Here is a 21,452-nt window from a genome sequence, read left to right as displayed (position 1 = left end):
GCTGCACTACCATCAGCACCAGCAAACCCCAGGCCATTTCCTCACCCAGACCCATCCCAGGGCCAGGCCCCTGCTTGGGGCCTCGACAGCTCTGCCTGTAGAGCATGTCAGAGCTGGAATCCTATGGTGTGGACATCTGTGACTGGCATCCTTCACGCACTCAGGGCCCCGCTCCTCTGCAGCTGAACGACAGCGCATGTGTGGACAGCACGTTTCCATCTCCGTCGACACTATAGGCCCTGGTGGCTTCCGCCCTTGGCTACTGTGCAGAATGGTGCTACACACATGTATGTCCACTACATCCACTACATACGAACGCTGCACATACATGCACCAGTAAGATTTTGTATGAACATAGGATTTTAATTCTCTCGGGTATGTTTCATCATTTTTTAAAAGCTTCTTTGTAAAAAACCTTCTTTATCTGAGAAACATTGCGATTTAATAATAATCAGGTAGCAGTGCTTCCACAAGCGCTAAGAACCCTGCTCCCTCCTGTGCCTACAGCTGCCCTCTCCCGGTGAGATGTTCCCAGACAGTGTCATCAGGAGCAGCTCTCCGCTCCCCACCCAGGGAGCCCATCAGGGGGGGCCGCCCAGCCCAGAGGAGCGGAGGAGAGGAGGGGGGCCGCCCAGCCCAGAGGAGCGGAGGAGAGGAGGGGGGGGCCGCCCACCACAGAGGAGCAGAGGGGGGCCGCCCAGCACAGAGGAGCGGAGGAGGAGCAGCTGCCCAGCTGGGCCTGGAGGAATGCTGGCAATGCAGAGGCTGTGGGAACAGCAGAGGTTCCCACACCACGTGGCCCCAGGGCAGAGCTGCTCCCTCTACTCAAACTTAAAGCGCAAGTCTGACTGGCCAGCTAGGGAGCGTTCCTTCACCAGCTACATCGGTCACTACCTCCTTCTTTGCACTGGCACCCACTTCTCACCAGCTGCTCTGCCTTGGCCGCAGGTGTGCAGGCCAGAGCACGCTCACCCGGCTGCACAGCCAGGTCCCACCGAGCCCCCGTGTTGCTCAGCAAGAACAAGTGATTAGGAGTCCAATGGAGTAGGCAGCTAAGGACAAAGAAGTAATATTTCAAAAAAATGCATTGTAATAAAGCTTTGCGATGAATGATTAAGAAACACCCACCACTTCCCGGCAGGTGTGGCTCAGTGGTTGAGCATCGTATGAACCAGGAGGTCACGGTTCAATTCCGGTCGGGGCACATGCCAGGGTGCAGGCTCCATCCCCAGTGGGGGGTGTGCAGGGGGCAGCCGATCCATGATTCTCTCTCATCACGGATGTTTCTCTATCTCCCTCTCCCTCTCTCCCCCTTCCTCTCTGAAATCAATAAAAAACATTAAAAAAAAGAAAAAAGAAGTACCTACCACTAACATGCACACCACACTAACAATAACACCCCCCGCCCCCCCAGGAAGGCACTGTGAGCAGCGCGAACGACTCCGCAGCTTCCTGGCCAAGCCACCTCTTGCTCCAGCTCTGCCTTCCAGCTCCAAAGGCCCAGCCAGGCCAGCGAGGGAGGAAGAGAGCAGGAGACGGGCCGCTGGCAGGGAAAGCTCAGAAGGAACGGCCGCCACGCCCACCACCGAGAAGTGGCCGCTGGGCAGTGTCACCCGAACCAGCACCTCCAGCGCGTGACGCTCGAGTGGGCGAGGGGTGGAGTCATGTGTGAGGCGAGAAAGCAGACACTGTCTCCTCGTGACTTACGAACGCACAGTCCAGTCACTCCCCAGGGCTGCGAGTGACAGGAGAAAGCCGTTCCCTGGCTCACACCCGAGAATCCGAGGTCTGTGCCGCGTCGCAGCACCAGGGTCAGCGCGTGGGTGTGGCCTCGCCAGCTGCTGGGAAACCCCCTTATCATCTTATTTTTGTCTAATACCGTTTTACTAGCTAGCGCCTCCTTTTGATATATTTATACAACTTCTTCATATACTATCACACAATGCCTTCACCTATGATACTGAACTATCCTTACCATTGTGCTCCTAAATGACAAGTTCCTGTTAGCTTTTCTGAAAATAAAGTTCTACTTTTGCTAATCTACTAGTATAACTGTGAGCAGCCTTCAATATTCAACTTGCTTGCCTGGCAGAAACAGTTTCCTGAAGACTCTACCTATATTTCAATCTCTCAAAATCTGGTTTTGTCCTGGAGAGATTGTAGTTAAACAAAATCTTGGACAATTTATTTGGTAATGTGAATAGTCTTTTTTAAAAGAATGACTAACATTTAGTTTCAAGTAAGAAGGGAATTTAGAGACCATTAATATAACAATTTTCGAAGTAAACGATGTTAATTCAAGACACTGTAACACAAACATACGTTAAATAACAACCCTAATACTGAATCAACATATTTTGTGCCTGATCTTTCTTCAGCAATACTTCCAGGAACAAGCAATAACCAGGCCTGGACACACTTGGGGCTCAGACACATCAGGCGCACCCACCGGCTCAGCCAGCAGCACCGCTGTCCAGAGAAGGAAGCGTGGTGCCTGGCATAATGACTTCGATGTGTGAACAAGTGCCAGTTTTTAAAAAATCTCAATTGTTTTTCTACTTGCTAAGTCAGGATCAAATGAAGGTATTTTAGGAGCAAAATTAAAGATGTTTAGTAGCAAAACATATCAGACTAACGCATTACTAGTTTCAACTTTCTTGAGGACAAATTAACAGGCGGAGAAACAAGTCTTCTGTTTTTAATTAATCTCATTAAGTTGTGCCTGAAGCGCAGGGAAACAGGAAACACTGTTTCTAGACCCGCTGCTCACAATCCATCTCCTCGGTGTGGTGCGGATAACTACCTTCCGAGTTGCAAGAGAACAGACTTGAACAGACGGCAACAGTGTCCCAGTTTCAGAAGTTAAAGAAGGAAAGTGAGCAGTTAAACATTACATCAAGAATACAAACTTTTCTTCCCCTTTTGGTAGCTTTGAGAAAGATCTACAACTCAGAAAAATGGAAGGCCAATAACTGATCCATTATAGGTGGCTGGGTTCCTGTTAGACTAAGAAGCTCAAATGTATATCACTATTACACAATTTTAAAAATTACTTAAAAGTACTTGTTTTAAAACACATCACAAAATTGCTGTGATTTTAAAAAATTAATTCTTAATAGGCATATAAACAGCCATCTCAGTTGAGATTAAATAATAAAGGTGAACTGATTTTAAAGTGACGGGTTGCCGAAACCGGTTTGGCTCAGTGGATAGAGCGTCGGCCTGGGGACTGAAAGGTCCCAGGTTCGATTCCGGTCAAGGGCATGTACCTTGGTTGCGGGCACATCCCCAGTAAGGAGATGTGCAGGAGGCAGCTGATCGATGTTTCTCTCTCATCGATGTTTCTAGCTCTCTATCTCTCTCCCTTCCTCTCTGTAAAAAATCAATAAAATATATTAAAAAAATAAAAAAATAAAGTGACGGGTTAAGAAATATGTGTTAAATCTCATCACACAGGGAAACAGCATAGGCCTGCATGGGCTGAGGTGCCCTCCCCCGCCCAGCTGGTTCTGGGCCCTGGCCCGTGGCCTGGCCTGGAGATGGGCCTCTGGGAGGCAATTAGGATTCACCGAGGTCAGAGCTGCAGGCCTCCGTCCGCCAGAGCTGTGTGCTCATCAAGAGAGGGCGGCACAGAGGAGCCTGTGTGCGCACTGGGAAGGCCGCGTGAGGATACAGCGGGCGGGCGGCAGCCTCCCACGCCAGGAGGACGCTTCTCACCAGAAACCGCGGCCACAGGACATCTGAGCCCCAGGCCCCAGGCCCCAGGCCCCAGGCTGGGAGAAACGCAGGAAGCCTGCTGGTGCAAGCCGCGGAGGCGGCCGATGCCGGGCCTGGAGCTTGGATTGAAATGATGACTCTGAGTAAGTATAACACAGGGAACAAATCTCTTTGCATACAAACAGGATACACCTATCCTCTTTACCTAAACAGGATACACACTCACATATCACATGCCCCGTACATGCAGTTAACCCTTGAACAACATGGTCAGGGTGCCAACCCCACAAACAACATTCCCGGTCGTGTTTGACTCCAGGAAAGCTCCACCTCCCGTGGCCTTGCAGGGCGTTGGCTCCAGGATACCCGAGGGTGCCCGACCGCAATGCCGATGCCTTCTGTGAGCAGCACAGCACAGCAGACAGCGCCTTCCACACCTGCTGTCTGCAAACAGGAAGTCACCGCCTCCCCAAAGCCCCTTAACGAGATGGTGTAACTCCTGTCTAACAAACAGGGACCCACAGCAAAAGGGATCAAGTAGCTGTCTGGGTTCCAGAACTCAGACACGTGAGGGAACGCAGCCCCAGCTCACGGTCACGTCCATCTCAGACTGTATCCTGGCAAGACGACACTGACGAAGGCCGTGAGGAGGATGGAAAGGGAGAGCGTTGAGCTGCGCCCAGCTGATGCAGCCCGCCCAGGCGAGGTGCCCAAGTCACTTGGACCCTCCAGCCCGCCCACCCCGCCTCAGGCAGTGGAAGGAGAGGCACTGCTCAGCCCTCGGAGCGGCCAGCCGGCCTCGCCTCTGGCCTGCCCTGAGGCTGACCTGGGTGCAGACACACAGCTGCGACTGTCTGCAGTCACTCCATCCTACGGAGCATTCACGTCAGAGCACAATGAGTTAACTAAAAATAAATAAAATTAAAAACGATGTCCTCGCTGCACCGGCCACGTTCTGATGTTCCCCAGTGCGTGGGGGAGCCACCACCTGGCCACGAGCGTCTCCGCAGCCCGCTCTCCGGGAGGGCGGTGCATGAGCCTGCTCAGGGTCCTCAGGACGTCCCCACGGACCGGTGTGTGGGGACCCGTGTGTGGGTGTCTCGCTTGTTCACCAGAGAAAACAGCAGGGCTGCTGCTTTATGTTTACCCCCCTTTGCTCCCGGGTAGACGAGTCTCCCACTTTTCTACAACATGGATGTCAAGAACACGCTCATTACTGGGGACATAAAGCAGCTTCCAAGTCCGTGACCCACTGTGTCGTGTTCTCCAGCGGACACGCCCCACCTTCAGCTGGTTCTCACAGCCTGACCTGGGTCCGCCCCATCAGGTGTGTATTTCTTAAGCGACGAGGAAGCAGGCCGTAACACCAGGCAGCCGGCACCCAGACAGCCAGGAGGTGTCACCATTGGGGTTCCAATCCAGGCCTGTCAACTGCGTCACACAGAGCCCTCAGGGGCATCGTGCACCCACACGGTGTCACCTGAACCCCAGCACCGACACGGTGCTTGGCCAGCCTCTGAACTGCACCTCTCGGGTGTGAGGCCTCGGCATGTGAACGAGAAGACCCTCATTCCCTAAGGGTTACACGGACATTCACTCAGGGAAAACACGCTCATGCATTTCAATTGCTGGGAGACGTAAACATCTTCTCTGGGAACAAAGACTTAAAGGTCATCATCTTTAAAACGTTTTTCAAAAGCAGCGAAGGCTCGCTTACCTTCCTGAGCAGCGAACATCTGACTGGCGGAAATGACCTTCGTCAGCTCGGGGTTGTACCGCGTCCCCTCCGGAAAAATCACCAGGTACATCTGTGGGGCAGAAAGGGCGAGGTTCGGGGTGTGAGCTTTGCTGTTACCTTACCCAGGCCAGCCCCACGGATGCTAAGAGAGCGTCTCCCACGGCTGGAAACAGCACGTTCGTTTACATCTGGCCTTCATTTCAAGCAGAGCAACCAAACGCAAAATTCAAATGGTCTTATCTAACGCAGACGATATACAAAATGCAGTCTGCACTCACTGGTAAGTCAGTCATCAAGAACCGAACATTTCTGATCACCTGTTAATAGTCATTAAATGAAAACTCAGCCACAAAACGCTGACTCATGCAAAGCCTCCATTAAGTAATAATTAATGAGTCTCTCTCCCTCCCAATTCTGCAAAATGACTTTAAAAAGGCATAAATTTTAGATATCTGTGTCCCTAAGGACATCTTATTTGAGGAAAGTCATATATAAATACGTAAATTCCCATAATATAAAAGGTAACGAGTGTTCACATTTCACAAAGTACACAGTGTTACTGCACAGAGCCTCCTTGCTGCGTGCCTTAGGCGCTGGGGGGAAGGCACCACATCATGTGAGCTGAGTGACCCCCGGTCCGGGCGTCGCTTACCTGCTTGGGAAGTCAGAACAGAAACAGTGAAACTGCAGGGTCACCCCCTAGCCTCAGAGCTGAGCTACAAAAACGACACCAACATGTCTGGTAGCCAAAGGACAAAATAAGGCTTCCACCCCACCTTTCCAAATGCACCACACACAGAAGTTAACTCAAACTAGATGGCAGCCTCAATGCACAGCTAAACCTATGAAACTTCCGGAAGAAAACAGGAGAAAGTCTCATAACCTTGAGTTTGGCAAAGAATTCTGAAATAGGACACAAAAAGCAGAAATCTTAAGAGAAGAATCAATGAATTGGAGGAACTAAAAACGGTTTTTCTTTTTTAAAAAATATACATATATTTTTATTGATTTCAGAGAAGAACGGAGAGGGAGAGAGAGACAGGGAGAAGGAGAGAGGAAATCATTGATCGGCTGCCTCCTGCACACCCCACACTGGGGATCGAGCCCGCAACCCGGGCATGTGGCCTGACCAGGAATCCAACTGTGTCCTCCTGGTTCATAGGTCAACACTCAGCCACCAAGTCAGGCAAACTGTTGCTCTTCAAGTCACTGTCGGGAATATGAAAAGGCAGCCCACAGACATGAGAGAAGTTAGATATTTTGTTGTCCCAAACTGAGACAAGCAGTGGCACCTCCACACAATGACATCCTACTCGGCAGTGAGAACAAAAACATTGACCCACACTTCACATGATCATGCGATGAATCTCAAAGAAGCCATGCTCAGCGGGAAACGCCAGACACCCACCCCGCCAAACAGCCCAGCCTGTGTGACTCCCTTCATCGCCCCTGCAGTGACGGAGCACAGCAGCGACCGACTGCCCGGGGACAGAACGGCACAGCCCCACGGGTGACTCGGAGGTGATGGACACACCTGACTGCTCAGTCTCCTGGGCGTGTGCATACAGCAACCCACCCAATCCCACCTGCACCACCTGGGCGTGTGCATACAGCACACCCACCCAGTCCCACCTGCACCACCTGGGCGTGTGCATACAGCACACCCACCCAGTCCCACCTGCACCACCTGGGCGTGTGCATACAGCACACCCACCCAGTCCCACCTGCACCACCTGGGCGTGTGCATACAGCACACCCACCCAGTCCCACCTGCACCACCTGGGCATGTGCATACAGCACACCCACCCAGTCCCACCCGCACCACCTGGGCATGTGCATACAGCAAGATGCACCCAATCCCACCTGCAACCTGGGTGTGTGCATAAAGCACACCCACCCAGTCCTACCTGCTACACCCGCAGCTGGATGTACATCAGGCACCCTCACCAACAGCTCTTCCATAGATAAAAACCTTGCCCCTGCTGTGCTGTCCTAAATGACAGGTTTCCTTCTCTCTTGATACGTATTTTCTTTAGCCACTCCCCGACTGATGGACTCCTAGGTTGCATCCTTATCTTGGTTGCTGTGAATGTTACTGCAATGAACACGGATGCAGGTATCGCTTCGAGACAGTGGTCATATACGTATTTTTCGATCTACACCCAGAAGTAGAACTGCCGGATCAGATGGCAGCTCTAGTTTTAATCCCTGGCGGGCCCTCTGTTCTGTTTGCCATAAGGACACCACCAATTTAGGTTCCCACCAACAGTATCTAAGGGCTCCCTTCTCTCCACACCTCCTGACGTCCTGATAGCAGCCACTCTACCAGGTGTGAGGTGACACCTGCCTGTGGCCCTGACAGGCGATCAGGGGCGTGGAGCACCTTGTCATGTTGCCCCCCCCACCCCCCCCCCCGCCCCAGGGCTTCTTTGGAGAGTGTGCAGTCAAGCCCTTTGCCCATTTCCGGGTGACGTGTTTTCTTGCTACTGAGCTGCTTGAGTCCCACGTATTTTCAAAATTAACACCTTACAGGATACGTGGTTTGCAATATTTTCTTCCTTTCCAGAGGCGCCTTTTTTCACTTGGGTTTGGTAAATCCAAAATTATCCCAAGCTTTTAAATTTATTAACAAAAAGATAAGAGGCTTTCATTTAGGATGCCGAATGCTCAAAGAACCTCTCTCCCACCCGAGAACGCCAGCCCCACGCCGAACATCTGCAGGTGAGCCGTCTGGAGCGGAGTCCCACGGCCCCTCCCCTCCGTGCGAAACAAGGAGCGCTCGGCTGTGAACAAGCACCTGCCCGGCGCTTACCAGCTGCGGTGGAGGGAGAACTCCTCCTCACCACGCTTACCAGCTGCGGTGGAGGGAGAACTCCTCCTCACCACGCGCTGCAGGGAGGGCACGGGGAGGACAGGAAGGAGCCTGACCCTGGAGGGGAGGTTCTGAGCCACAGGGCCCCCGGGCACTGGAGGAAGCGCAGGCACTGATTCCTGGGTTCTGGGGGAGCAGGGTGAGGGCGCCGGGCGGCCGTCAGCGTCTTTCTAAGGGAATACCGAGATTCTTTGGGGGGGGGGGGTATAAAGTAATACTTACACTGAATGGTTCTTTGTTTGCAGATACTGACACTAATTTTGACTTTTCAAATAACTGAATCTACACAAGAAGTCACACGGCCCTCACAGCCAGAAAGCAGCCTCCTGGACGCGCTGGTGGAGGCCTAAGTGACAGGCAGCCGCCTGCTATTTATAGACTAGACACCGCGTCCTCCCTGCCTGCTCTCTCAGGTCAAATCGAGCCCCAGCAAAGGCCCGCCATCCGTCCGCAGCCACCGTCTCATGTCCCCATGTGCTTGCTCTATGGGGAGGGCTTCTGTGGCCTTAACAAAGCCCTGAATTACTCCTTACACACGGACAACAGCCTGGCAGACAATCCTTACATCTCACCAAGTCCTAAACCGCGCACCGAGCGGAGGGCGGCCGTCACTTACCGGGGTCCCGGCGCTCACGTAGCTCAGCAGCTTCTGGCGCATCTCCTTCTCCCTGAACCTCGCGCTCCTCTTGACGTAGATGCCCCCGTGCTGCCAACAGGCCAGAGAGCGAGTGTTACTGTCACAGCACCAGCGGCCGGCACCTGACAGGCCGGCAGGAAACCCCTGAATACGCTCAAACATTCCCATCTAAAGGACATTAGCTGAAATTCTCCTATGACGCAACAGAATTCAAATAAAGCTGCATATTGCAAAGTACATTATTGCTTAGTTTTGTTGGCAGTTAAAATAAAAATGCTTTATTTTTTAAAAATGCATTTTTAAGATAAAAAACTCGATCTCAGATGCATCTTAGTTCTCAATTTTTCCACTAATTGTGAAATCACTACCAAGTGTCCTTAAAATGTCCACATTTATGGTCTTTCGGGGGTCAGAAACTAGCCCGACTAAGATATGTCCACAGCACCGCCGCCGACGAAACCGTGTCCCCCACATTCCTGTGTTGAAGTCCTGCCCTGCGAGGTGACGGTGTTTGGGATGGGCCTCCAGGGAGAGACGCAGGTCCCGAGTCCCCGGGTGACCCTAATACAACCGGACAGGACAGTGCCTTCCACGGAGTGGAGAGAGGCCACAGGGGAGGAGTCAATGGCAGGGAGGAGAGGCTGGAGGGAGAGGCCTGCCAGCACTGCCCCCCGCCCGTCCCCCCTCAGGGCCTGGGAGCAAACAGGCCTGCTGTGTGCGCCCGCCCAGCTGCAGGAGCCTGGCCCACGCAGAACCACGCAGGAACCTTAATGAAACTCCGCACCAGGGCGGCGGCTTCTGCCTCTCCTTTAGTTCTGCTTCCCTCTGTGCTAAGTCGAACTCGTCTGCAGGAAGTGGACTGGCTGCACCGTGCTGTCCGCATCCAGTCTGAGTGACAGGAATGACGAGAGAGGCACGCAGGGGTCTTCCACCGGGTGGCGGCTCCTTCCACGTGCGCACCGGCCATGGGAGCGCAGAGAGGACACTCCAAGGGCCACTGCTTATTCACCCGGACAGACAGGACTGCCGGGAGCCCGCTCTGTCGGAGGTCAAAGCCACGGGCTGCACACACCACAGGTGAGACTCCCGAGCCTCCAGGGACGTGCGTCTCTTCCCGGTCACTTCACCTGCTTACTGAAGTCTATTTTAATTCAAAACATCCCGAGACACTGAAGCAAGAAGCTTACTGAGCAGGGGGAGTGACATGCGCCACAAGAAGGGTATAGAGAACGTGGTATTTTCAGAAAGAGCCCAAAGGAAAGGCAGGACGGGAGAGAGTGGAAGTGGCAGGGGCGGGGGGGGGGGGGCCTGGTGACACCTATCCTGGGCCCCGGCACTGACGTCAGGCTGAGGAACAGCCTGAGGGAGGGCAAGGAGGGAGGAACACCTGCCTGGGAAGACGGCTGCTAGGAGGCCTGGGTGGGCAGGACAGCAGGAGCGGGCCTGGTGCCTCCAGAACAGGGCTGGGTGGGGAAGCGCCCGACACGTGTGGCTGGGGCAGACCCTCGCACAGCAGGGCACCGCCACGCCCGCACGGAGAGCACACGCACACCTCCCAGGCCTCCCCAGGGAGCAGAGCAGGGCAGGTCGTTCTGCAGCTCGTCAGGCTCACGCAGGCTACAGAGCAACCCTGGCTGAAGGCCCGTCAGCTTAGGCACCTCGAGAACAAACCTGCCACGCCCAGGTTATCTGAATAGTAGAGTGGATGGGCCAAAGGACTTCTCAAGTTATTGTGGGATCTTCGTGTTCTCAGAAAAAGACCCAAGACCCCCAGTCACTCTGCCAACATTCCCAGGTCACTGCTAAATGGTAGACTCCTACCACACCCTCAGCTAAGCATCTTCCAGGCTCTGGATGTTTAAGGCTGGTCTTCAACTACTTCATAAAACTGTGATTTTGATTTTTTGAGAATACAGCCTGTCTTAGGTTGGGAAGGTCAAGGAAGAGAAGAGAAAGGATCCTAGTAAAGTGGAAATGAAGGAAAACTGAGATGGGAACAGTGGGTGTAAGTTGTCTTTTTACTTTGAAAGGTGTCTTGACTTCTGATTCTTTTAGAATTCCAAAACAGTACAGAATCTGTTCATGAATATTCTTTGCTCCACAGAGACTTACCCTCCTGGGACTGCTGCTCATGGAGCTAAAGCACCCTTTTCAAACAAGACTATCATTTATAATTTTTTTTTTTTTTTTTAAGAGAGAGTAGAAGGGAGGGAAGAGAGGAGAGAAGCATCAATTGGTTGCCTCCTGCAAACGCACCAACCAGGGCCTGGAATTGAGCCTGCAACGCAGGCCCATGCCCCTGACCAGGAATCAAACCATGACCCCCTGGTTCATGGTTACCACTCAACCACTGACCCACACAGGCTGGGCCATAATCACCTTTATTAGTGCTTTCTTAAGGTAACTGTCTATCAAATTCTATGCTGTTAAATTTCCCTATTTGTCTGATTTCTGTACATTTGCATTTTTGCTATTTAATAAAACTATCTAGTCAGACATGTATACAAATACACACCATTAAAAACCTGAAATAAAATTACTTCAATTTAGTAAAAGCTATTAAACTCATAAAAACAACCCCCAACCTACACATTTATACTAAGCGTATATTTAATTTTTAAGTCTAAAGTTTTTATAAGCTAGATATACGTTTTTAAAAGCATGGGAGAAGCGTTACCTGAGAGAAGTAACAGCCGTACAAGGGAAGCCACTTCAGGCCGTCTTTCAGCACGTAGCGCACGTGCCCCAGGGCGCCCTGCCGGACGGCCAGGATGTCCGCCACGATCCAGTCCACTGCGGAGACAGGCCATCAGTGCGCCAGCCACAGGCGCCGGCCCCCCTCCCACAGCCGGAGCGCCCCTCACCGCATTCTCTAAGGAATTTGCTTGGAAAATGTTAAGATTCAAATTCTAATATTACTTTAAACCAACAGGAGACATTAAAAAAATATATATAAATTCTGTATTTTCTAATTTAAAAAAAATATATATTTTATTGATTTTTTTACAGAGGAAGGGAGAGAGTTAGAAACATCGAGGAGAAAGAAACATCGATCAGCTGCCTCCTGCACACCCCCTACTGGGGATGTACCTGCAACAAAGGTCCATGCCCTTGACCGGAATCGAACCTGGGACCCTTCCGTCCGCAGGCCGACGCTCTATCCACTGAGCCAAACCAGTTACGGCATGTATTTTCTAATTTTTGTTGTTTAGGGTTGTTTGTTCTTTGTATTTTTGTTAACCCTCACCCAAGGATATTTTTCCATTGATTTTTAGAGAGTGGAAGGGAGCAGAAGAGACAGAGAGAGAGACACAACGACTGGTTGCCTCCCGCACATGCCCTGACTCGGGCTGGAGATCAAGCCCACTGAGGTACATGCACTTGACTGGGATCGAACTCGGGACCCTTCAGTCTGTGGGCCAATGCTCTATCCACTGAGCCAAACCGCTAGCATTAAGAGTTTTTGTGTTGTATTTCTTGAAAGCCATTTATTTCATGAACAAAATGCAAAGGTTACAAACCACCAAAGCAACCCAAAAGCAGACATAAAGTCAGCTTCTCTAATTCTAAGTCTAGGAATTTGACAAAATGATAAGCAAAAACACGGTTCAGTGAAACTGCCAGTGCCCCTGAGAATTCCGTATATGCTAAGACGGCCAACAGAGGCCGGGACACTGCGCCAGGGAGCTGCAGGCCAACACCGGGTTACAGGCGCATCCAAACCAAGGACCTCAGCGTGTACAACTGTGCCGGCAGCTGCACAAAACCCAGCACACACGCCCAGGCTGCTGACAGCTCTCACTAAGGGTGCGAAAGCAAAAGTAAGAGGCAGCAGTGAGTTTATGCCAACAAAAACTTGCAGGAAGAAAGAAACCGCTAACTGATCTTTTACAGAAATCCTGGGCACGGACTCGCCTGTGGCAGGGAGGGGGAAGGGGGGAGGGGGGAGGAGGGAGGGGGAGGGGGGAGGAGGGAGGAGGGAGGGGGAGGGGGGAGGAGGGAGCAGTGGGCAGTGGGCAGAGGTGGGAAAAGGACTGAGGAAAGAAAATGACGGAAAGAGGCCAAGTGTGAAGGTCAAGACCCCCAGGTCTGGACTTGAAAGTAGTGGCTACAAACTGCCCTGTCTCCCGAGACTGAAAACGATAACCGCACGCGAGGCCGACTTCTCGTGTGTGCGAATCAACTTGAAAAGAACTGGCGAGCTCTGCGAAAGGAATCGGGTCCTGGGAGAGTGCACAAAGAAGCGAATTAGAGGGGGACGTTTTAAAACACACAAAGCAAAAGGCTGTAGGAAAGAAAAGCCAGTCAGTCAGGGAGTTACCAGAAACTTCTAGCCAAAGGGCCATCCCCATCGTTACCGGGGACTCTCCACCGTGCAGGCAATGCCCTTCCCGACAGAGCAGTCCAGATAGCACTTCACTGGCTGGAACACTAAAGTTGTCTTTTTGGAAAAATATTCTATCAATTATTATAAATCTCTTTTTAAAAAAATATATTTTTATTGATTTCAGAGAGGAAGGGAGAGGGAGAGATAGAAACATCAATGTTGAGAGAGAATCATCAATTGGCTGCCTCCTGCTGGGGATCTAGCCCGAAACCGGGGCATGTGCCCTTGACCGGAATCCAACCAGGGACCCTTCAGTCCACAGGCCGACGCTCTAGCCACTGAGCCTGGCTGGGGCTATAAATCCCTTTAAATCTTCCTTTAACATTTGCAAGTAACTCTTCCACAGTGAGTGAAGAATTACAATTATATGTGTGAGTCTGATTATGGTTCCCTTAAGTGTGACCGGCTCTGTGTCGGTGGGACACCTACGCTGCAGAACTACCCAGTGTCACCTCTCTACAGCAGGTCACTCCTGTCCCTCCCTCTCACTCACACCAAGGAAACAGTCCCCGATAAGCACTGCGCTTGTTCTGACTGCCTGATGTGCACCGCTGAGCGAGTCCTGAGAACTGAGTGAGGGTTTGCAGGCTGACGTGCAACCTGGAACCTCGCAGGGTACAGGCCGAAAACAAGGCTTGGCATCTTTTCTTACAACAACTCCTTCCAAAGTCGGGGGAGTGGCTACCGTGCGTTTTTATACTGAACCCTGCGTGTCTACATGATGGTCCAGGACGCCTCTTCCAAGCACTGGAGAGACGGTGTGCGATTTTAAACACACGTCGTGTTTGTAGAGAGCTCTTCTGGGTTATGTGCTTCATCTTTGAAAATGTTAGTGGAAACATTCAAGAACGAATTTAAGTAGTCACAACACACAAGCTTCATGCCATCAATTTTTTGTTTTTTAATCCTCATCGGAGGATATGTTTTCATTGATTTTTAGAGAGCGAGGAAGGGAGAGCGAAGCGCAGATTTCGGTGCATGGGACGCTCCAATTAACTAAGCCACACCAACCAGGGCTGTGCCATCAATTCTTGTTCCTCAAATATCTTTTTCACCTTTTTTGTTTATTCTCAATGAGGTTTCAGGAAGGAGGCACTAGACAAAGCTGAGTTATGACAGCTGAGAAGGTAACACATTCCCTTTACAGTCAGTCATGTGCACTTGCGCTCTGACATCATGTAATCAAAACATCAGAAATGTGGCCACACGAGAATTCTTCCATGCGACCCAGTCAGAGCTGCACCACTGTTTCCCTGAACCTGAGGCCAGCGAGGAGAGGCCGCAGGAAAAGCAAGGGTTCCTGGCGCAGCCACTGTGGCTCAGACGGTCGGTGTTGTCCTGCACACCAAAAGGAGGCTGGGCTGATTCCTGGTCTGGGCACCAGTGTTTCTCTCTTCCTTCCTCTCTAAAAATCAACAAAAACATATATATGTCTGTTTAAAAAGCAAGGTTTCCTCATGTACATTCTGACGTAACGACAGTTCCTAATTCACACGGACGCTGCAGAGTCCAACGCGGCTACACAGGGTGTACTTGCCTGGCTCGGACCCAGCACTGCGCTCATGGTCAATCTCCACCATCACCACCATCACCACCACCACCACCACCACCACCACCACCACCACCATCATCATCACCATCACCATCACCACCACCACCACCACCACCACCATCACCACCATCACCACCACCATCATCACCACCACCACCACCACCACCACCATCACCACCACCACCATCACCATCACCACCATCACCATCACCATCACCATCACCATCATCACCATCACCACCACCATCATCATCATCACCATCACCATCATCACCATCATCACCATCATCATCATCATCGCCATCGCTCCTGCTGGATCACCACCACCACCACCACCATCATCATCGCTCCTGCTGGGAAGTGCCCCCACGAGCAGGCACGCTGTGAGATTAGGAGCCAGCCACGTCGATATTGCCTGGACCTGACCAATACAGGTCAGAGAGGCAGGGAGCTGCCCACCGTCACACACCCGATTGCAGAATGGCACAGGGGCCAGGGTCTTTCTGACCCCAAAGCCCACGCCTTCTTATGACCATCTACTCACCATACATGCTGTCAGTCAAGAAAAATGTCACTTAAACCAAGAAAGGGGAGCATATCATGAGATCAACAAGGTCCGTCAGTCACAGACAGTGAAAGAAGGTGGAGAGGAAGGCTTGCAGCCACTCTGCCCTGCTGACCCTGGAGAGGAATAAGGTAGCAGAGACACGAGGGAGGAGTGAGCTCACGGACATTTAACCCTCTGAAAGGCCTGCCAGGAAGGCCCATGTACCCACTGGCCCTGCAGGTGAGCCAGAGAGTCTAGGCTAAACAGCAGTCCAGGGACTTACCTTTCTGCTACTTCAGTTTTAGATACTCAGCTGTGACTCTGAATGTCTCAAGAGGGTTTTAAAAAGACACCTTTTTAGACCCACCGGCCAATGGCCCAGTCCACAGAAAAGCAGGAGGGGCCTCGGGAACCTAAGACCATATGCAAATGTTTATGTGCCCTTCTTGTTTCTGGGAAAAGGTTTTTAAATCTTCTATCACACAGGGTGAGGCAAAAGTAGGTTTACAGTTGTTAACATGGAAAAGAACACAATCTATAATAATAAAAGCGAAACATGCTAATTAGACCATACGTCCTTCCGGACAAAGCCAGGGCTGCGAGGGAAGCCCAGGTGCCGGGTGCCAGAAGGAAGCTGGTGCCAGAGCCGGGGGAAGGAAGGCCCGACTTGAATGAATTCACTTGCACAAATTTCATGCACCGGGCCTCTAGTAAGTAAAAATACAACCACCAACCGGGTCTGGTGTACTCACAACTGCAAGCCTGTTTTGCCCCACCTTGTGTTCTGATTGAGGCCTGTAATTCTAAAGTAATTTAAAATCACTACTTAGTTTTGTCCCTAAGTTACGGTTTTTTAAAAAGGCATTTAAAAAAGATCCTTCTCAACTCTGATGGCGAGTGGTGCAGGCCTGGCCCCAAAAGGTAGCCTGGAGGAAGGTGAGGGGTGGGGCGGGTGTGCTGTGAGGTGACTGCACTCAGACTGCCCACCACACCTTCCAGTTCCAAACACAGGAATAGTTTAAAAATCTGCTTTCTTCCAAATGCCTCCCAGAAGCCCCCGCTCTACAGTGAAGTACCCGCAGGGCACGTCGTCAGCGCAGACACGGCAGCGGCTATCATGTGACCATCGTCATCATCACCGCCACCGCCCGGTGCTCAGCGACCACTCCACGCCGGCGCCACGGCCACGGCCACGGCCCCTTACACAGCAGTCCCCCCTCCCCACGTGGAACAAGGGAAGGGGCAGGCAACTTGAACGAGGCACTTTGAGAGAGAACCCTGTTGCACAGAGAAGCAGCTCCATAAATGACATGGGCCACTAGCTCCACCGGAGGAGCTCTGGGCTGTCACGGCTGCCCTGGCCCCACAAGCCGTCCTATTCAGTTCACGGAGCTCTGGCAGAAACAGGCACCGCAACAGGCCCGGGAGGGAAGAGCCCAGTTCTGTCTGGAGAAAGAGTCAAATACAGGACAAAGCCAGGCTCCTTTCTAGGCCAGAGTGAGCAGCAGACCCTGGCGCAGGGCGGGGTGCTTGAGTCAAATGTAATGACATCAACTAATCTGAGCCGTCACGCCGACAGCGTTCACTGAATACACAGAGACACTGAAACTCCTGTTGCCAGGCGGGCGTGGCTCCGTGGTTGAGCGTCAACCTATGAACCTGGAGGTCACGGTTCGATTCCCGCTCAGGGCACATGCTCATCCCCAGTGCGGGGCGTGCAGGAGGCAGCCGATCCATGATTCTCTCTCATCATTGATGCTTCTGTCTCTCTTTCCCTCTCCCTTCCTCTCTGAAATCAATAAAAATATATATTTAAAAAAAATACAAAATCTCCTGTCAACACTTGGTAGTGTCAACACTTGTCCTATAAAACTGAGTGTAATCATTAAGCTAAATTGAGGACAATACATTTCAACTTCTCTCCCTCTCTTTGCCGTATCTATGGCAGAGGGAGGAATAAAAGCACTAAGTCGTGAAGAGGTGCAGTGGGCAGGGGGACGGTGCGGGCAGCCGGCACACAGGCCTTGCGGTTCAGGCCTTATCAACGGTCAGCTTGCTTTTCGGCTTAGCTCCCGAGCACTAGGTTTTGCAGAGTAAAGATGAAATGTAAGAGCGCCTCGAAGGCAGGCACAGGTCTGAAGGAAACGGGAAGCGGGTGCTTCTGAGCGGAGCTATTTGGAGAGCTGAGGACTGTAGCCAAGGTGCATGTGTTGCTTTGGGTGCTGTACCAGCTGATGAGATGTCATCACTGGGGGAGGAGGTCATGCAATAATTGCCACTATTTTTTATCGTTCTTGTAACTCCATAACTGCTGCAGAATAAAAGCTTAAAGTGCCTAACTGAAAGTCTACGCTGTGCTTCACTGAAGACCCAGTCTTCGGAGGCCTCTGTCGGAGTAAACAGCTGTGATTAAACCTACGCTGGAGAGTCAGAAGGAACCGTGCCCGTTAGACACGAACGTCGTGCTGAGGACATGAGGTCTCACATACTGAACCCCTTTCTGCAGCTCAACCATCAAAACATAAAACGCACACACCCCGCCACCCACCAGCCCCCTTCCAGACACATCACCTCCAGAAGGAAGACGCACAGACATCAGGGTGCTGTTCGAAGAAGTGGGGGAAAGAGAAAACAGCTTATGTACGCTCATCAGAGGGAGAGGCAAGACGAGGGGAATTCGTAGGAAAACCACAAATACAAGGTCACATATACATCTGCATTAAAAAGTCATGTTTTAACAATAACAAAAAATTTTCATTTAAGTATATAAGAACATTACTCTGAATGTCCATATATTTTCTGTAGAAAAACTTAAGATTCATGCAAATGAAGTACAAACCTGTGCATTGATGATTTGCTAAATATATTATATTTTCTTTGTTTTTTGGCAAATCTCCATATAGCAATATCTACAAGATAAAACAAAAAGAAGCATTACTTTGATATGTTAAAGCATGTACTTATGTAACATACCGAATGGGACCATGCCAACAACTGACAAACACACGATGTCATGACTATTTTCAATCACGATGAACAAGAATCAGATTTCTCCTGGAGTCTCAGAGGGCAGAGATGGCACGTGTTTAAAGCAGTCAGGAGTGGAACAGGTTAATGGTCATCAAGTGAAAGAAACACATGATTTCTTGTGAGCAAAATACAGCAACATGTGCGGACACGGCTCACGAGGCACCACCCTTCCCAGCGCCTCCCTCGCGGAGGAGGGGTGTGCAGTGCGTGGAAGGAGACTGCACGTGCGGAAGCGCCGTGTGCGTTAAGAGTGGTGCACTCAGAACAGCGGTGTCCGGGATGGCGATTTTCAGATGAGAGGAAGGTGAGTGTTCAGGAAAAGATGAGGCTTTTGACCCCTCTACGTGTCAGGCCTTTGGGTTTCCAACGCTTTCCCGTGAGGCTCAGGGCACATGAAAGCGTTCACAGCAGTGAAACACGCAGGACTGCCCTGTGCTCACCTGGCTCCCGTCCGCGTGGTGTGCAGGCCCCAGGGCAAACCCGAGGGTGGAGGAAAGGGCTTCCTCCCTGCCCTGCCCCAGTCACAGGGCACAGCTCCCAACACCATGGAACTTTCCTATTTCCTTTCCACAGGCACCTGCCTCGGGTGGGCAGAGTGAGGAGGAACGAGCATGAGGCCAGGGCTGTGGTGTGGCCATCTGGGCGCCTGCCCCTCGTACCCTGGCTGGCAGGGGCAGCTGGGAGCTGCCTGGTGCAGGAGGTCGGCACCAGTCAGGCCTGCTGGGTTGTGGGGTCAGGGGAAGCGTCTGTCGAGGGCTGGTGGGGGGCTGCTGTGCCTGGCTGTGGGGAGACCACCACCTTTATTAACACAAACTGCTTATTGAAAACCAATAGTGGAACAACTCAGAGTGCAGAGCAAGGGCGAGCACCACCCACTGGCCCGCAGCCGGCTTGGTGCTCTCGCCTGTGGAGTCACTTTTCCCAGAAGGGAAGCCGGGCCTTCAGAGGCTGCCACACAGGAAGGTCAGGTCGCAGGGCCTGGACTCCATGTGGTCAGTGCTGGTGCCAGCCCACGGGTGGGCCTGGAGCCTTGTCTGCCAGCGGCTCCCCCTTGAAACTTCGTCCATCTCTCACGAGGAGCTTGAGCAAGGGCCCGCCCGGAAACGCACCCACTGCCAGGACCACCTCCCAGGCGTGGTGAGGCAGACAAGACCCTCTGTCTGGAACAGGCCGGGAACATCGAAACCATCCCAGACAATGCGCTGCCCTATTACCCAATAAAGTGAATTTTTAAATTCAAAACTGGGGTAAGCGATTCGTGAATAAGAAAAATAACTCTCCAGTCTACCTTCCTAAAAAAGGGTCTCTGATTAGGTAGACATGCAGCCACAAAGAATTTCAGTTGGAATAAGACTGCATATATAATGTATACTCCATGTTTAAGTATAATCATTTGAAATGCATTTTTCAATGTGCTTCATGCCAATGGAATATGTCACCAGTTAACCAGTACCAGCCTCCGGCCGTAATGCATGCCCCACCTGCGGTCTTTCCCTGCCCTGTCTGTCCACTGATGAGGGACGTGACGATCCCTCTGCAACAAATGCAAACGCCGCCACTGGCCCAATACCCGTGTGCAAAAGCAGCCACCACACAGCACCCAGGGACCTCCAGCTCGGAGGTCTGACCGCGTGCCACCTCTGTCCTGGCACTGCCCTCTGCACGGCGTTGTCCTGGGCATCCACGTGGGCCACCAGGGAGCTGGCAGGCTCCGCGCACCCTCTCAGCGAGTCTCCGGACCATGAGACGTGGTCCCTCAGCTCAGGAGGAGTGCCGGGCGGAGCTGAGCTGACCTGCTCAAGCCGACAGGCAGAGGGGCAGGGAATAGGGGCCACACCGGTTTCTCACGGGGATCCCAAACTCCTTCAAACGTTACAAACTACCCTCTGCAAAAACTCTGTGTGGGTGTTCACGGTTGGTTCCCACGGGGGCACAGGTTCAGAACCGCAGCCAGGGCAGTGCCTCCTGGCAAGCAAACAAGGGCTCCCTGTCCTCAGGCTCCCAGAGCCCTCCCTCCACCAGGCCTCTGACCTGCTTCTGAGGGCGGAGTCCTCTCCCTCCTGACCCAGTAAAGAATGTGCCCAGGCTCACTGCACCTGCAGGCCCTGCTGGACCCGCCCCTCCACTAGCCCAGGCCAGTGAGACCCACCCTGGGGGCACCCCCCCCCACTGGCCCAGGCCAGTGAGACCCACCCTGGGGGCATCCCCCCCACTGGCCCAGGCCAGTGAGACCCACCCTGGGGGCACCCCCCCCTCCACTAGCCCAGGCCAGTGAGACCCACCCTGGGGGCACCCCCCCCCTCCACTAGCCCAGGCCAGTGAGACCCACCCTGGGGGCACCCCCCCCCACTGGCCCAGGCCAGTGAGACCCACCCTGGGGGCATCCCCCCCACTGGCCCAGGCCAGTGAGACCCACCCTGGGGGCACCCCCCCCTCCACTAGCCCAGGCCAGTGAGACCCACCCTGGGGGCACCCCCCCCCTCCACTAGCCCAGGCCAGTGAGACCCACCCTGGGGGCACCCCCCCCCACTGGCCCAGGCCAGTGAGACCCACCCTGGGGGCATCCCCCCCACTGGCCCAGGCCAGTGAGACCCACCCTGGGGGCACCCCCCCCTCCACTAGCCCAGGCCAGTGAGACCCACCCTGGGGGCACCCCCCCCCCCCCCACTGGCCCAGGCCAGCGTCCCTGCAGACTGTGGGGCCTTTGGCTACAAAGAACAACATCCAGTCCTTCTCCCCTCACTGCCACCTCCAAGGGCTTCCCGTCCTGTGGAAGGAGAACAGGCACGAAATATGTGAACGCTGGTGGTGCACACGTTAGCTACGTACAGCGACCCTGACAGTGAGATGGGGTGAGGCCAGGACAGGCCGGGTGTCGAGTGGAAGGAAGTAGACAGACAGCAGCCCCAAGGCCTCCGGTGGCAGCTGAAACCACGAGTGGAAAGCCTGGCCGGGCCGACCGTGTTCACAGG

The 21,452-nt window shown here is 52.7% G+C and overlaps 1 protein-coding gene across 1 annotated transcript in view; it reads right to left on the bottom strand.

The window, feature by feature from the left end:
- The window catches only part of AGPAT5 (1-acylglycerol-3-phosphate O-acyltransferase 5), a 34,867-nt gene that overhangs the window by 8,024 nt on the left and 5,391 nt on the right, over positions 1–21,452 (bottom strand). Inside the window, exons 2-5 of the mRNA XM_059685841.1 lie at positions 18,290–18,359; positions 11,642–11,757; positions 8,944–9,033; positions 5,435–5,525 (exon numbers count right to left, since the gene is read on the bottom strand). Of these exons, the coding sequence (XP_059541824.1) occupies positions 5,435–5,525; positions 8,944–9,033; positions 11,642–11,757; positions 18,290–18,359 (367 nt within the window). The remainder of the gene's footprint in view (positions 1–5,434; positions 5,526–8,943; positions 9,034–11,641; positions 11,758–18,289; positions 18,360–21,452) is intronic.

The sequence above is a fragment of the Myotis daubentonii genome, chromosome 2, assembly GCF_963259705.1.
Source record: "Myotis daubentonii chromosome 2, mMyoDau2.1, whole genome shotgun sequence".
Lineage (NCBI taxonomy): Eukaryota > Metazoa > Chordata > Mammalia > Chiroptera > Vespertilionidae > Myotis > Myotis daubentonii.
This window is presented reverse-complemented; position numbering and strand designations above follow the sequence as displayed.